This window comes from Momordica charantia, assembly GCF_013281855.1.
Source record: "Momordica charantia cultivar OHB3-1 chromosome 1 unlocalized genomic scaffold, Mcharantia_2.0 BLBB01000001.1, whole genome shotgun sequence".
NCBI lineage: Eukaryota > Viridiplantae > Streptophyta > Magnoliopsida > Cucurbitales > Cucurbitaceae > Momordica > Momordica charantia.
In genome coordinates, this window is record NW_028275157.1 from 20740650 (window position 1) to 20754648 (window position 13999).

At 34.8% G+C, this 13999-nt stretch overlaps 4 protein-coding genes across 4 annotated transcripts; 3 read left to right on the forward strand and 1 right to left on the reverse strand.

The window, feature by feature from the left end:
* The first annotated feature begins 605 nt into the window (after positions 1 to 605).
* Positions 606 to 3275, forward strand: PAD2 (proteasome alpha subunit D2). Its single transcript, XM_022277449.2, has 3 exons — positions 606 to 905; positions 1586 to 2000; positions 2918 to 3275. Exons 1-3 carry the CDS (start codon positions 733 to 735, stop codon positions 3077 to 3079), a joined length of 750 nt encoding a protein of 249 aa, XP_022133141.1. The 5' UTR covers positions 606 to 732; the 3' UTR covers positions 3080 to 3275.
* Positions 3276 to 3920: 645 nt separating this feature from the next.
* Positions 3921 to 5933, forward strand: LOC111005574 (uncharacterized). The gene is made up of 3 exons (XM_022277120.2): positions 3921 to 4078; positions 5118 to 5231; positions 5569 to 5933. Exons 1-3 carry the CDS (start codon positions 4061 to 4063, stop codon positions 5698 to 5700), a joined length of 264 nt encoding a protein of 87 aa, XP_022132812.1. The 5' UTR covers positions 3921 to 4060; the 3' UTR covers positions 5701 to 5933.
* A 3170-nt stretch (positions 5934 to 9103) lies between these two features.
* Positions 9104 to 11321, forward strand: LOC111005572 (Tetratricopeptide repeat (TPR)-like superfamily protein). Its single transcript, XM_022277118.2, has 4 exons — positions 9104 to 9495; positions 9580 to 9792; positions 9889 to 10044; positions 10145 to 11321. Exons 1-4 carry the CDS (start codon positions 9325 to 9327, stop codon positions 11096 to 11098), a joined length of 1494 nt encoding a protein of 497 aa, XP_022132810.1. The 5' UTR covers positions 9104 to 9324; the 3' UTR covers positions 11099 to 11321.
* Positions 11322 to 11390: 69 nt separating this feature from the next.
* Positions 11391 to 13830, reverse strand: APX5 (ascorbate peroxidase 5). The gene is made up of 9 exons (XM_022277119.2): positions 13619 to 13830; positions 13281 to 13405; positions 13072 to 13121; positions 12740 to 12805; positions 12610 to 12658; positions 12170 to 12252; positions 11996 to 12075; positions 11798 to 11909; positions 11391 to 11701 (listed from the first exon to the last, which is right to left on the reverse strand). Exons 1-9 carry the CDS (start codon positions 13729 to 13731, stop codon positions 11519 to 11521), a joined length of 861 nt encoding a protein of 286 aa, XP_022132811.1. The 5' UTR covers positions 13732 to 13830; the 3' UTR covers positions 11391 to 11518.
* Positions 13831 to 13999: the final 169 nt, after the last annotated feature.

The window sequence follows — 13999 nt, forward strand, 5'->3', positions numbered from 1 at the left end:
AATTAAAAATATAATATGTTATAAATTATATAATATTGAAAAATAATAATTCTACAAAATCTATAACATATATATTAATAAATTAATTAATATTATATTTTAGATTGAACTAAATATTTAGTTGGTACTAAACTTTAAATATATTAACACTTTCAACTGTTTCCGATCTAGGTTTTCCCAACGCCATCTAAATGTATCCTTAATTTTTTTTTCAGGATGATGGTAGTTTAGTTTGTGTTTTTTTTTTAATGTTTTATCCTTGAAAAGGAAAAACTACAAGATTTGAGGGCAACAATTTGAGGAATATTTTTTACAATTCTTTCCCATAAAATTCTTTTAACTTTATATGTTTGTCTAAGTATTAAATACATCTTTTATCTACTACCCTTAAATTCTTTACAAATAAGAGAGAGAAATATATAAAAATAGATTGTTTTTTTTTTATTATTTAAATTAAACTGCTTTCAAATTTTTATTAACGAAGATAGGTGCTCAATACTCAATAGTATTGCTGGCCCTGGGAAAACAATAAAAAATAATGCTTAATGAAAAAAGAAGAAATAAAGAGGTAAAAATGAAAACTCACAAAGCTTTATTAAAAAAAAAAAGAAAAGAAAAAAAGCTCTGGAGGTGGTACCTTGTTCCTCAAGTTGGGATTTCTCTCTATAATTTCGGCTGCAAGAAGCAGAGTTCGAGAGAGGAAGAAACCGCTGAAGCTGAAGCTTGACAACCATGGCTAGGTACGATAGGGCAATCACAGTCTTCTCACCCGATGGCCATTTGTTTCAAGTCGAATACGCTCTCGAAGCTGTGCGCAAGGGCAACGCCGCCGTCGGTGTTCGCGGCACCGATACCATCGTCCTCGGTGTCGAGAAGAAGGCTGCGCCTAAGCTCCAAGACTCCAGGCACTTTCTCTTTGATCTCTCCTACTTTCATTTTGTTGTCAGTTCTTGTTTGTGGATGGATCTATTTTAATTCGGGAAATGGAATGGATTGGAGAAGGTCTGAGATTTACTGACATCACATTACTTGGCTTATGTATGGTCCAGTGTTTGAGTTTTCTGATTTGTACGTTGATGTGTTTGCTGCACTAGAGGTGCTGGATTTGGATTTCCCCTGCCACGATGGCCGATAGTGTTCTGAGTAACGAATGCGTATAATTGTAGTTTGGCGCTGAATGATTTCGATTTTGACTTCGACGGTGTTGTTTCTTATAATCCAATTCTGCTGGCTGCATGTGATTTTGTTCTATAGAATTAACACAAATTCTGGGCTTTATTCTGGCGGTAATATGTTCAAAACAATCTCGAAAATTGACATATACAGTGGAAGGCAACCGGCATTCATTTAGATAGGAAAGACCATGTCCCATCTTATGAAATGATTTCAATAAATGGTGCCCGGTGGTTTCCCTTTGTGTTATCATTACTGGTTTACTCAATTCGATGGACTGCCTACTTTCTTATACCAAGATGGCCATGTTTTATGGCAATATCCGTACCACAATTTGTACATGTAGGAATATCTTTTATACATTTTCTATTCGGTGAAAGAACCATTACTTATGTTTTCCTTTTGTTTCCAGATCTGTGAGGAAAATTGTGAATCTTGATAACCACATTGCACTAGCCTGTGCTGGACTCAAGGCAGATGCACGTGTATTGATAAATAGAGCTCGTATTGAGTGTCAAAGCCATCGGCTTACAGTTGAGGATCCAGTAACTGTTGAGTACATTACTCGTTACATTGCGGGTCTTCAACAGAAGTATACTCAAAGTGGTGGAGTGCGACCATTTGGGCTTTCAACCTTGATTATAGGTTTTGATCCATATACTGGCGCACCATCACTGTACCAGACAGACCCTTCTGGGACATTTTCTGCTTGGAAAGCAAATGCAACTGGTAGAAACTCCAATTCGATAAGGGAATTCCTAGAGAAAAATTATAAGGAAACTTCTGGACAGGAAACCGTGAAGCTTGCTATCCGTGCATTACTTGAGGTGAGCCCATTAATAGTTCTCATTAGGTTTATCTCTGATATACGTTGGTAAAGTCACTTCAGAAAGCCTGAATAAGAAACCCAAGTCTGACATCTTCTTTTGTTTGATTACTCGCATGATTATGTAAAGTTGTTTTGCTTGCATGTACCGCTGACACAGTATACTGCTTACAATAGTTTGTGAGTATCTTGCAGTAATTTACTTCTTAATTTGCATGTCTCCCATTCTTGGAGTGAAAACTAACTCGTGACTTGCTAGAATTTATGCATTGCTTTACTGCATCAGAATCATGTTGTGCTGCTCTTTTTTTTATCTAATTTTGGAGTTCTGTTCCTAAAATTTGTTAGGAAGCCACTCAACTATATATTTACAGATTTTCCTATCATCAATTTCCTGGATGTACGTGGGCATATATAGACATTGCCATCTTATGTAGCTTCCTGGATGCATGATATAACTTATGGTGGTTCCTATGACTATATACTTGTACTTTTTAATTATTACTAGACTACTGTTATTATTTTGTTGAACAAATGAAATAAAAAAATGAGGAACCCCACAAAGCAAAAGAGTTGGGGGGGCCCGGGGCTGGGCTATGTAATATTAATATATCAAAACGCAAACCAGTAACAGCTGTCAAGAATTAAAAGTCACACAATTACTTTTGTTGTGTAAATAACTTGACATATAAAGATAGGTTGAATTTCTTAAGACTCTTGTGGCTTATGGGAACCACAAATGGTTGTGGTTCTGCTTTGCTTCCTTGTTCCATTTTCACCTTGAAGGCTGGTGTAAGGAATGAGTAATGTAGATTAGATGGTCATGTAAACTTTCTTGTGGATGTTACATCTTTGCACAGGAATGGCATATGCTAAGTCATTGGAAAAACAGTGAGTTCTTTTTTCTCATAAATGCAGGTTGTTGAGAGCGGAGGGAAGAACATAGAAGTTGCTGTGATGACAAAGGAGCATGGACTGCGACAATTGGAAGAAGCTGAAATCGATGCTCTCGTTGCAGAGATTGAAGCCGAAAAAGCAGCTGCTGAGGCTGCAAAGAAGGCTCCTCCCAAGGAAACATAATATCTCATTTCTTCCATTTCTTCGGGAGTTTTTAAATCTTTTACTTTTCTGGTGTAGTGAGACGTGGACCGTTAAATCTTATTCTGAACTTTCAAAAGTTACCATTTTGTGTATCATTGACACGACGTGGTCTCTGAAAAATGTCTGTAATCCATCAAGCCTCTTTCAATGGGATAGCAAAACGATTTGAGATGTATTTGGTATTGTTACTGTTAAAATTTTTCAAATAGGGACCGTGCCAGATGGAGTGGACTAAACGAATTAATATAGATGATTTGAAAGTACAGAGATTAAAGTAAATCAAAGTAAAGAATATTAGAACCAAAACAGTATTTAAACCTTTGTATTAGGTCAGTTTCCAGTGACATATGATCATAAACGTCAATTAAATACAACATTTAACATTTATGATGAATCTTGTCCCATCATCAAAGTACAACGTTTAACATTTATGATGAATCTTGTCCCATCATCAATCTTGTGATGTTGTGTAGTGATTGATTTTAATTCGGTGCATTGTTTGGTAAGATTTTTACTTTGTTTCTTTATTAAAATTAGTGGATGTGTAGTGAAATTGATTCGAAAATAATTCGGTGTATTGTTTGGTAAGATTTTTACTTTGTTTCTTTATTAAAATTAGTGGACGTGCAGTGAAAATTGATTCGAAATAAAAGTTACAGTACTTATTTAGGTCTAGATTTGAAATCTATGAAATTGGAAGTTTTAAAGGCATGGTAAATTCTGAATTTGTAGGAATTTTACCCTAGAAATTATTCTTAATAAAAACAGAATATTAAAAAAAAACAATTTATCTAATTGTCTCTTTTCCAAAATAAAAATAAAAACCCCAAAAAATACAGCCCTAAAAGGCCAAAATGGAGAATCTAAAGTAAAGTCCAAAATCGGAATCCCATTCGCGCTATTAAATCTCATCAATGGAAGACATAATCCTTCTTTTTCTGCCAGCGACGGAGCTCAGCCATGAAAGACGACTATGAGGTATGCGAATTTCTCCCTATTATAAGCCTCTACTTTTAACATCTCATACTCTTCATCTCCTTCATATGTATCGAGTCCCTTCCTTCGCACTTGTGCCTATTAATTATGCGATCTTTCGCCAAAAGTTGAGGTAATCGAGTTATGCCCCCCTCCCCTCCCGTTAGATTTCGCAGTTGCAGTCATCTTAAGGCTATTTTCGTGGTTAGATATACATATTGTTCTGCAACATTAATTGCCTGTTAGAGTTTCTGCTAGGCGGAATTTGGTGGATTTAGATTTAATCTAAAAGCTTGTGCTGATGGGTTGAGATAGATTTAACCCCTTTCAATAATCTCGATAATTTGCAATTTTGCTGGGTAGTGACTAGTAATTTAGTAACAGAATGAAATAATCATGTCCTTGTAAAAGAAATCGTGAATAACCGTTTTCCCGTAAAATTTTTATTTATCTTTAAAGTGGCGATCTTGAGAAGCTATCCATCTAGCTTGTTCAGTGGTAATTTAACTGGGTTAGATGATATTTCCTTCTGAATTTATAACATTTTAGAAATTTCTTTTCTGATTCATAATTTCTGTAAGTTACATTTACTAGATTTTGTTGTTTTTGTACTTGTAGTTCATGATTTTGATACGTTGCTTTTGCCTGAATGTGTTGTAATAATTCTTTCTAGTTTCTACGATTGCCTTTTGTTTCTCAATCCATTTTTTGGCCTCCAGAACATCAGAAATTGTGTCGATGCACAAAGGGCTTAATGTGATTTAAGTTTTGTAGGAAACGTGGTAACAAGCATCAAGAAGCTAGATAAATCTGTGTATCAATTGTTTTGGAGCTATCGGCATCAATACTTGGTGTCCATATGAATAAGCCTAGGATTCACTTTAGGGGCATTAGATCAACTCTGGTATTATGTCCAAGACTGTTCCCATTTCGGGCCGCTGAAGTGTCTGTGTGCCATATTCAATTTTAGCTAGGTCGCCTTGCCATCCATGTTTATGCATTTTGTGCTGTCTTTCTGGTAATAAACATGACAAATTTGCAGACCGAAGAGAAAAAGCAAGCTGCTGCTGATGTATTGTTTCAATATTCAAAATTTGTGATGGCCTGTATTGGTAATCAAGTAAGACCATGTGACTTAAGATTTCATTTGATGAAGGTAAATTTTCTTTCCTTAAGCTTCTCATCTGTAATTGTAGAAATCCTTTTCTTTTTGTTGAGTTTATTTAATAGAAAATGACGGAATAACTTTAGTATTCCCATTTACATTTATATGCAATTGAGAAGAACACCCATTTTTGTCAGAAGTTGCATATTTGATCACTTTGCTATCTTTATCCCTTTGCACTTGAACCTTTTATTTTCCATAAGAACCCTTGGACTTGAAAATAAATACCCAACACCACCTTTGATAGATTCATAGGAGTCTTCCCTTCTGCACCACTTAACAGATCAAAACATAAAAGAACATGATTCCTATTTCTTTACTTGTTCAGGAAATTTCTGGATTACCAACTTCTTTGAAGAGGGAGTCGTCCCAACGAGCAGCTTCTCCCGATGCCATGGGCGAATCGTCAAGCTCGGGTACAGCTAGACTTGATAAAGTAGACAGCTTTAGAGCGCTATAGTTTGCCTCCGACTTGAAGGCCTTCACTGCATTAGGGGTTTGGCTGTGCCTTGTCTAACCTCTTCTCTTCTTTTGTTTAACTCACAATTTCGTTCTCATTAATTGAAGTTTTTCTGTTTGGTGTTTATGACGAGATGGAAACCTTCACTGTTTACATGTATTTGTTTGAAGTTCTGTATATCGAATGCGAGTACATGGGTAATATTATGGATGCTTGGTAATGTTTTCTTTTCCTGTTTTCCGTGTTGTGTTATTATGAGATTCGAACAAGGGACCTAGAAGTTGGAACTTGGGAAGGGCATAGAGGTGCATGAATACCCAACGGGGAATAATTTTGATATTCCACACACATCTATTACTTAATCTAAGACGAAAAAACGAAATTTATGCTTTTTTTTTTGTTTTGCAAACATTTTTCAAATTTTAGAAACGAGAAATAGAATTAGTTACCAAATATGTATGTTTCTTAAAAAATATAAAACGGGAACAAAAGACAAGAAATGGAAACATTACCAAACGGATCTAGACTCATATCTTTATAATGGGTTTTCATTTTATCCCGTTAATTACAAGTTTGCCTAGAAACAAAAGTAAAGTGGTAAGAACCGACCAAGAGGTTGTGAGTTAGATTCTCGACCCCACATGAATAAGAGGAAGGAAATAAATATGTCTTTTTTCCATTAAAAAAAGGTGGAAATTCCTCTCTCACAAGGTATTTTTTTTGTAGGTTATGCTTTCTTAATTTAAAAAAAAGAAAAAAAGAGATGAAAAATTAGTATCTCTTTTTCAAACAAACAAATGTGATTCACTTAAAAGGGGAAAAAAACTCTCTTTTAAAAAAAATTACATCTTTTCCTCAATTCTTTTAATGGAAAAAGTGGGTCCTGAGTATCTCGTTTAGATTATACTATGTTATGGGTAATTTAATCTAATGGACATTATTAATTTTGTCAATTTTTAATGAAAGTTATTGGTCAATGATAAGGAGGATAAAAGAATCCCATAGTATATGGACATAAAAGAAAAAACCGCATTGAAATGTGAAAAGTTTTCCAATAATTGAGCTAAAAAGTGAAACTAGTCATTTAATGAAATTTACATTACTTTTACATAATTATTTTTGTACTCCAACAGTCCAACTAATTATTTATTGATAATTTTTTCTGGTATTGATTTTGAATTTTAAAATTTCTTATATTGATTACTATTACTTATTTATAAGTTTTCTAATGGTATTAATTAAGATGTTATTTTTTAGAATTTCTTGAGCTTTAGATACTTACCATTGCTTTGTCATTACAATTAAAAGAGAAAATATATATATATATATATATATATATATATATATATAAATGTAGAAGAGAGATGATAAAGAAATTAAGAGTTTAAATACTATTTTGTTCTTGTATTTTTATTTTTACTTTTTGGTTCTTGAATTTTTATTTTTATTAATTTTAGTTTCTGTATTTTTAAATCGTATGTTTCGATCCATGTACTTTTCAAACATGACCAATTTGTTGCAAGATTTTAACATAAAATTTATACCCATTGAAAAATTTTTAATACAAAATTTATGGCTACATTTTAAAAAATTTAGTGAGTAAATATCATGTTTAAATTATAAAAGAAAGCAATAAGATAAAAGTGAAAAATGAATGGAACAAAATAGAGTACAAAACTAAAACGGGTATTTCTAAAATATTGAGACTGAAGTAAAAAAAAAAAAAAAGTGTGTGAAAGTATTTTAAGCTTAAATTAAGAGAGAGCATGCACCGAATGTTCAAGTGGAGTCCACTCTTACTCAGTCTCCTAATTCCACGAAATTCGGAAATTTTAATGAAATAAATTTCTTACATATATAATTTTAAAAATAAATTATTAAAAAACATATAATTATACATGAATTAGGCGTTTTTTTAGTACATTAATTAGGTGTTGCTGAATTGGATCGCATCAATTTGCGTGAGAATCCACTTAAAAGATATTTTATTATGATTAAAAATTTGTGAGTTTAAATTCTCACTCTATATATTATAAAAAAAAATTAATCAATTGGATTAAACTCATACACATTACTATTATACTTTTTTTCAAGTAACAATTTAGAAAAAAAAAATTGTTTTTAGTACAATTTAAACAAATATTGCTAGAACGTGTTACAATTCTTTAATTTGATTTGATAAGAAACCATGATTCAAAAGTGTCTTAAAATAGTGTTAAAAGAAAGTGTATTGAAATACTTTTTTTTAGACAAGTTTATTAAAATACTATAATATTGTTGATTTTTACTTCTGTTTATATACTGAAAAAAGTATACATTATTTATTAAATTAAGGCTAAATGTATAATTTAGTTCCAAATATTTAAGTCTTTTTCAAAAAAATTCCAGTCTTTTAAAAATTTCAATTTTATCGTTAACGTATTTTTTCCCCTAATCTGAGTAACCATTTCTCACAAAATGTTAAAGAACTTGAAATTAACTAACAAATGATGAAGGTCAAATTACAGTTTAATAATTGAGTTGAAAATTTTTAAATAAAGGTATCACCCATGAAAGTAAAACTTTTTTTTTTTTTGAGAAAAAAAGTAAAACTTCTTTATTTCATATAACTAGCCTGTAGTAAGTTAGTTGACTAGACCTTAAATTCATTGTTATAATTTTTTAGTTTTTTTTTTAATTGTCCTAATAAAATATTGGTATATTAACAATTGATAACCTTGTAAAAATTACCACTTTTGAATGAGAATTTGGAAATAAATATATATATTTTAGATGTAACATTAAAGTTTGAAAATTTTCCAAAAGTAACATTATCACATAAAATAGAACTCAAACTAAAATGTACTAATAAAAGTAACACCTATTTAGTTCATTACGTAGTTCATCATAGGTTTTTGAACTAGTTGCACCAGTTATATCGACAACATATTCTCTAATAAAATAAATGACTTATATTAAACATTTTCTATCGCATCAAAGAAAAAATTGCAATCCCACGTTTGAGATAATTTAGTTATGTCTGAGGTCTTTCAAAAGAAAGCAGCCTTTTCAAGAAGAAAGTTATAGTATATAAAAAACAATATTTTTAAAAATACACATTAAAAAATTTCTCTATTAAAATTATCATTTTATTTAATACTCAATGAATTTGAGGACTTCATTGAAAAAAAATACAAAAAAGGAAGATATTAAAGCTATTAGAAGATTGGGAACCAATTTAAAAAATAAAAAAAAAAATCCAAACGCTAGGAGCTAAATTATTAAATAACATTAATAAAAAAATCTTAAAGAAATAAATTTCTCTATTTTACCTCGAAATTTATACTCCTAAAACTCTAAATTATTTTTATTTATAAAAGAATTCAAATTACGATAAAAAATCAGAGGTTTCCCCCCCTTTTTGACAGCGAAAAATATATAGATTGTAAGGCAAAGGTTCGAACGTGGAAGGTACAACGGCTAGTTGGCACGAACGGTAACCCTCCCAACGGTCGGAAATTCAAAATTCCCCTGATATCATGCCCCTTCCATTTCCCCAACATTTCTCACTCTGAATTCTGAAGCCCCTCCGCCGCTTTCAGTTTCCTCCATCGCTCTCTCTTCTTCGGCTAACTTCCATTGGAGATGCTGCAGGACATGTGGAACGCTCCTCCCGGCTTCAGGCCTTCCAAATCGGCCCCTTCTTCTCCGGCCAAGCCTCTCGCCGCCGTTTCCAGGCTCCGTTCCGAGTCCTTCCATGTCACTCATAAAGTTCCCGTCGGCGACACGCCCTATGTTAGGGCAAAAAATGTTCAGGTAAGTTTTTTCTAGGTCTCAATTTTCGTTTCGCAATTTCAGTTTTGAGCATTCGAGTGTTGATTTCTTGCTCCGCTTGCTCAGTTAGTGGAGAAGGATCCGGATAAGGCGATTCCTCTCTTCTGGGCCGCCATTAATGCAGGGGACAGAGTCGACAGTGCCTTAAAGGACATGGCGATTGTGATGAAACAGCAGAATCGAGCCGAAGAGGCGATCGAAGCGATTAAATCTTTGCGGAATCGGTGCTCTGATCAGGCGCAGGAGTCTCTGGATAATATCCTTCTGGATCTGTACAAGGTTCCTACCATTTCTCCCCCTTTCTTTACTGGATTTTTATGCTTGATTGAACTGAAACTGATCTTCTTTCTCTTTAATTTCATTACGAATTCACAGAGATGTGGAAGATTGGACGACCAGATAACTCTTCTGAAGCATAAATTGTTCTTGATTCAACAAGGTCTGGCTTTTAATGGTAAGCGGACCAAAACGGCAAGATCTCAAGGAAAGAAGTTTCAGGTCTCAGTTGATCAAGAAGCGACTCGATTACTGGTACGACAATGGCGTCTTGTCGTTAACAATTTCTCTCTAAACTTCAACTTTTTATAGTCTGGGGAAGTGTTTTAACTTTGATTTTCGTCTTGATCTTCAGGGGAACTTGGGATGGGCGCTGATGCAGCAGAACAATTATGTTGAAGCAGAAGATGCTTATAGGAAGGCACTTTCAATAGCCCCAGATAACAACAAAATGTGCAACCTCGGAATCTGCTTGATGAAACAAGGGAGAATTTCCGAGGCCAAAGAAAATCTGCGCAGAGTAAAGCCTGCAGTTGCAGATGGGCCAAGAGGCACAGATTCCCACCTCAAAGCTTATGAAAGAGCACAACAGATGCTCCGAGACCTTGAGTCTGAAATGATGAACAGGGGAGGTGACCGACTCGAACAGAGACGGCTCTTCGACGCCTTTCTCGGTTCTTCGTCGATTTGGCAACCTCAGCCTTGCAAGGATCACACAACCTTGCCAGTCACAAATCCCACCAGGACAATCCAAGATGATTTTGCTGATGAGAACATTGATATGAACTTGATACCAAACCAGATGGTTCCTCCTCCTCGACAACATAAATTTATCAAACCAGTTCAAGCTCCTTTGGGGAATTCATTGAATGTTGCTGCCCAACCATTTTTTTCATCAAAATTTGTTACTGAACCAATAACCAAAGTCCCTTTAGGAAACCAATTTCCTGAAGGCCTGAAGAGAACAAGGTCTGGGAATGCAGCCAATTCAATGAGAGTGAATGACATGGTGGAAATAAAAAGGCCATTTTTAGCAGCAGAAACAGGGAGGCCTGAAACTAAGACCAGAAAGCCATCTCCTCCCAATACCTCTGAGGAGACAAAAAAGTTGGCAGCAATGTTGCCAGATGACAATGACTTTGAAGAGGCTATTCTTGCTGCAGTTCTAGGCCCAACAAATGAAGCACAGAAGAAAGCAAGCAATGCCAGCGACACCGTCGCCGGTGGCGGAATGCTTCAGAGGAAGATTGAGAAAAAAAGGCTCAAGGTTTTTCAAGACATTACACTCTCCTTGAGTCCCAGAGCCTAACTGTGTTCTAATTTAACAATTAAGTTTTTTTACCTTTCTAATTTAATTCCTAATTTTTACAGTTCGGGCAGAGGAGATGAACTTGTTCTCCTTTGCAGCAGCTTCTGCAACCAGTCTAGTCTCTACATAAAGCTTATTGTTCCCTACTTATATAATTCTCTCACGTATGCCTCTAATAATATGGGGCATATGATGATAATAATAATTTGTTGTAGTTTTCTAAGCTCTTCTGCGTGTATTAATTTTCTTGAACAGCTCTTTTTTGCCCATACCTTATTAAATCAGAGACATCTTTTACAAACGGGAACAAATTATTCATATTTTTTAACACACACAGGTCACAGAAAGTATATATATATATATGTTTTATATGTTTTATAATAAAATCAGATGAGAGTTGGAAGGAAAGCCACCACCCTCTCAACCCGACACAGCGCTTCTGAATTTCACTATCGCTGCTATGACTGCCACGATTACTGCAGCTCCCAGGATTCGATTTGTCCATTTGCCACTGCTCCTGGGAACGGCGGAAGGTGGAGTGAAGCCTAGCTCAGACAGTTTCTTGTGAGCTGCTGCATAATCCTCAAAAAACTTATCTTCATCCTATTGGAAAGAAAACATAAAAGCTTTCTGAATTAATCTAAACTGTCTTCCTAGTTATAATGTGTTTAACAAATTCATCAGCAGGCCAAAGTTCACCTTTGCATATAGCCTCACATATTGGGAGAACACATGATCCTCAAGCAAGGCCTTGTCGGTAGGAAGCTTCAGTAGTGGTTCCTTGGACCAATTGTCTCCTTTCAGCAATTCCCTGATTAACATTTTGCAGTTGCTGTTTTATCTAAAAGCAATGTAAAACTGAATGCAAGAGAGTGGGAAAATGTTTCTCATTCTCACACAAAGTAGGAGTTATCAAACTTCAGAGGGTCCTTTGTCCATGGGCCTTCAAAATCTGATCTATCCTTGTGAGCTCTTCCCTGCAGAATTAGAAACCATAACTGTGCCTAATGACAAGAAAAGAAACAGACAAAGCTGAAGGTCCAGTTTCTTCATAGGAGTTGAAAGTGTTACCAATGTGTGGCCTCCAGATAAGGCTACAATATCCTTGTCAGTTAGTCCCATCCTGCCAAAGACCTGCCTTAAATGGGACACACCTGCAGTGAAGTTTCGTGTAATGACCATTCAATCATGGCTTCTGCTATGGCTCTAAACAAGAATCGTCAAAAAGGCAGCATAAGTTTTACATCACACCCCAAAAGTTTAAGCTACAGTCACTTGTGGTCTCGAGATTATTATTTGAAATATTTCATTATTTCAAATAAAATATCTATAATTATTTTCAAGGACAGTAGGTTAGTCTATCTAATAGATATGAGAATTCCCTAATCTTTTGATTTTTATTTTTTAGTACAATATCAAGTGACTATCAATATTAATTGGACCATGATATAACATTACAAGAGACTTGAATGTTATAGGTTATAATATAGTTATTCTTGACAATAAATTACCTTGTCTGGCATCTGGAAGGCGTCCTTCTTCTGGAACTGTATCTGAGTCCTAATCCATTGATTTAAAAGAAAAATGAAGTTATTCAACAGCAATGTCAACATCAATCAAATTTCTCGTGTTGATCAATACCTTTCTTCCAGGGACAAAGTCAATGGATGGCCCGCCAGTGACCTCCACTGCAACAACCCCGGCAAGCTGAAATTTTAAAATTTGAGGAGAATGAGCAAAATCTAGGCTGAGATGTAACTTTTTATATAGGTTCCTTCACTCTGAAATTTTCTTATTTTCCTAATGGATTGAAGCGACAAGCGGCAGTAAAAGAAGAACAGACTGCCTTCCATATTTAAAACTTAAAAGTTCCAACACAGCAGCATGAACTTCAGAAACAAAATCATGTCAATCAATGGTTGACAAGTAGCCCAAAAAGGATTTGTTCCATATGAAAGAAACTGAAACATCACCTGGTACAGGTCAGCATATGAGATTTTTGGATGCCTGGCCTTCACTGTTTCTAGTGAGTGACAGAACACAAGTAACAATGAGTAATAAAATATGCAAAAATCTTTGCCAAGCAAATAAAATCAAATTACCAAACCATCATATGAATTGGGACATAGATTAGTTTCACCATTACATCTAAATCTCAAATTTGAAGAAATGGAAAGCTCACCACACAAATCAACTGCAATTTTCAGTCCCTTATTTGCATTATGGTTCAATTCTTCCCTGAATCTGATGGAGCCATCAGGACCTCCAGTTTTCGTAATAGCGTCATAAGTACCAGCATCATGCCACCTGCCCAACGAATGAGTTTCTAAGAATCATTGTAAAGCGATGGAGAAAATAACTCGCAGTTACAACACCCGATCATCTGTCCAATCACTAAGAAAATATTGAAAAACAAAATGCCTAATAATTTCCCGAGCAAATTCAGTATTCAATTTATTTCGGTTTCCTCTGGAAATCTCTCAGCAAGCAGTCAGCACCATAGCTAGAACCAGAACTTACGCCAAACGAAGCATGATAGGAGCGCAGTTCTCCTTGGAGATGAGAGCGCGAAGGTCTCGACGGGCCTTCTCGATTTCCTTGAGGTACGCAGCATCGACTTTGGGAGCCGCCATGGAAGCTTGGTAAGAAAGATGCAGAAATTTCACTTTCTCTGCCAACAAATCGAAGAGAAATTGATAGCATTGTTCGTTGGAGTTCAGATTTTGGGGTTAAATTGAAAGAAAAAACGAATGGGAAAAAGGGAATTGTTGGTGCGATTCTCAGTACAGTACCATACGAGAGCGCCAAGAAACGCATTGGTTCCTTTCCTTTGCTTCCCCGCGGAGGCAGAGAAATGCGTCTTAAAAAATAAAATAAAATAAAATAAAAATAATTTGGATT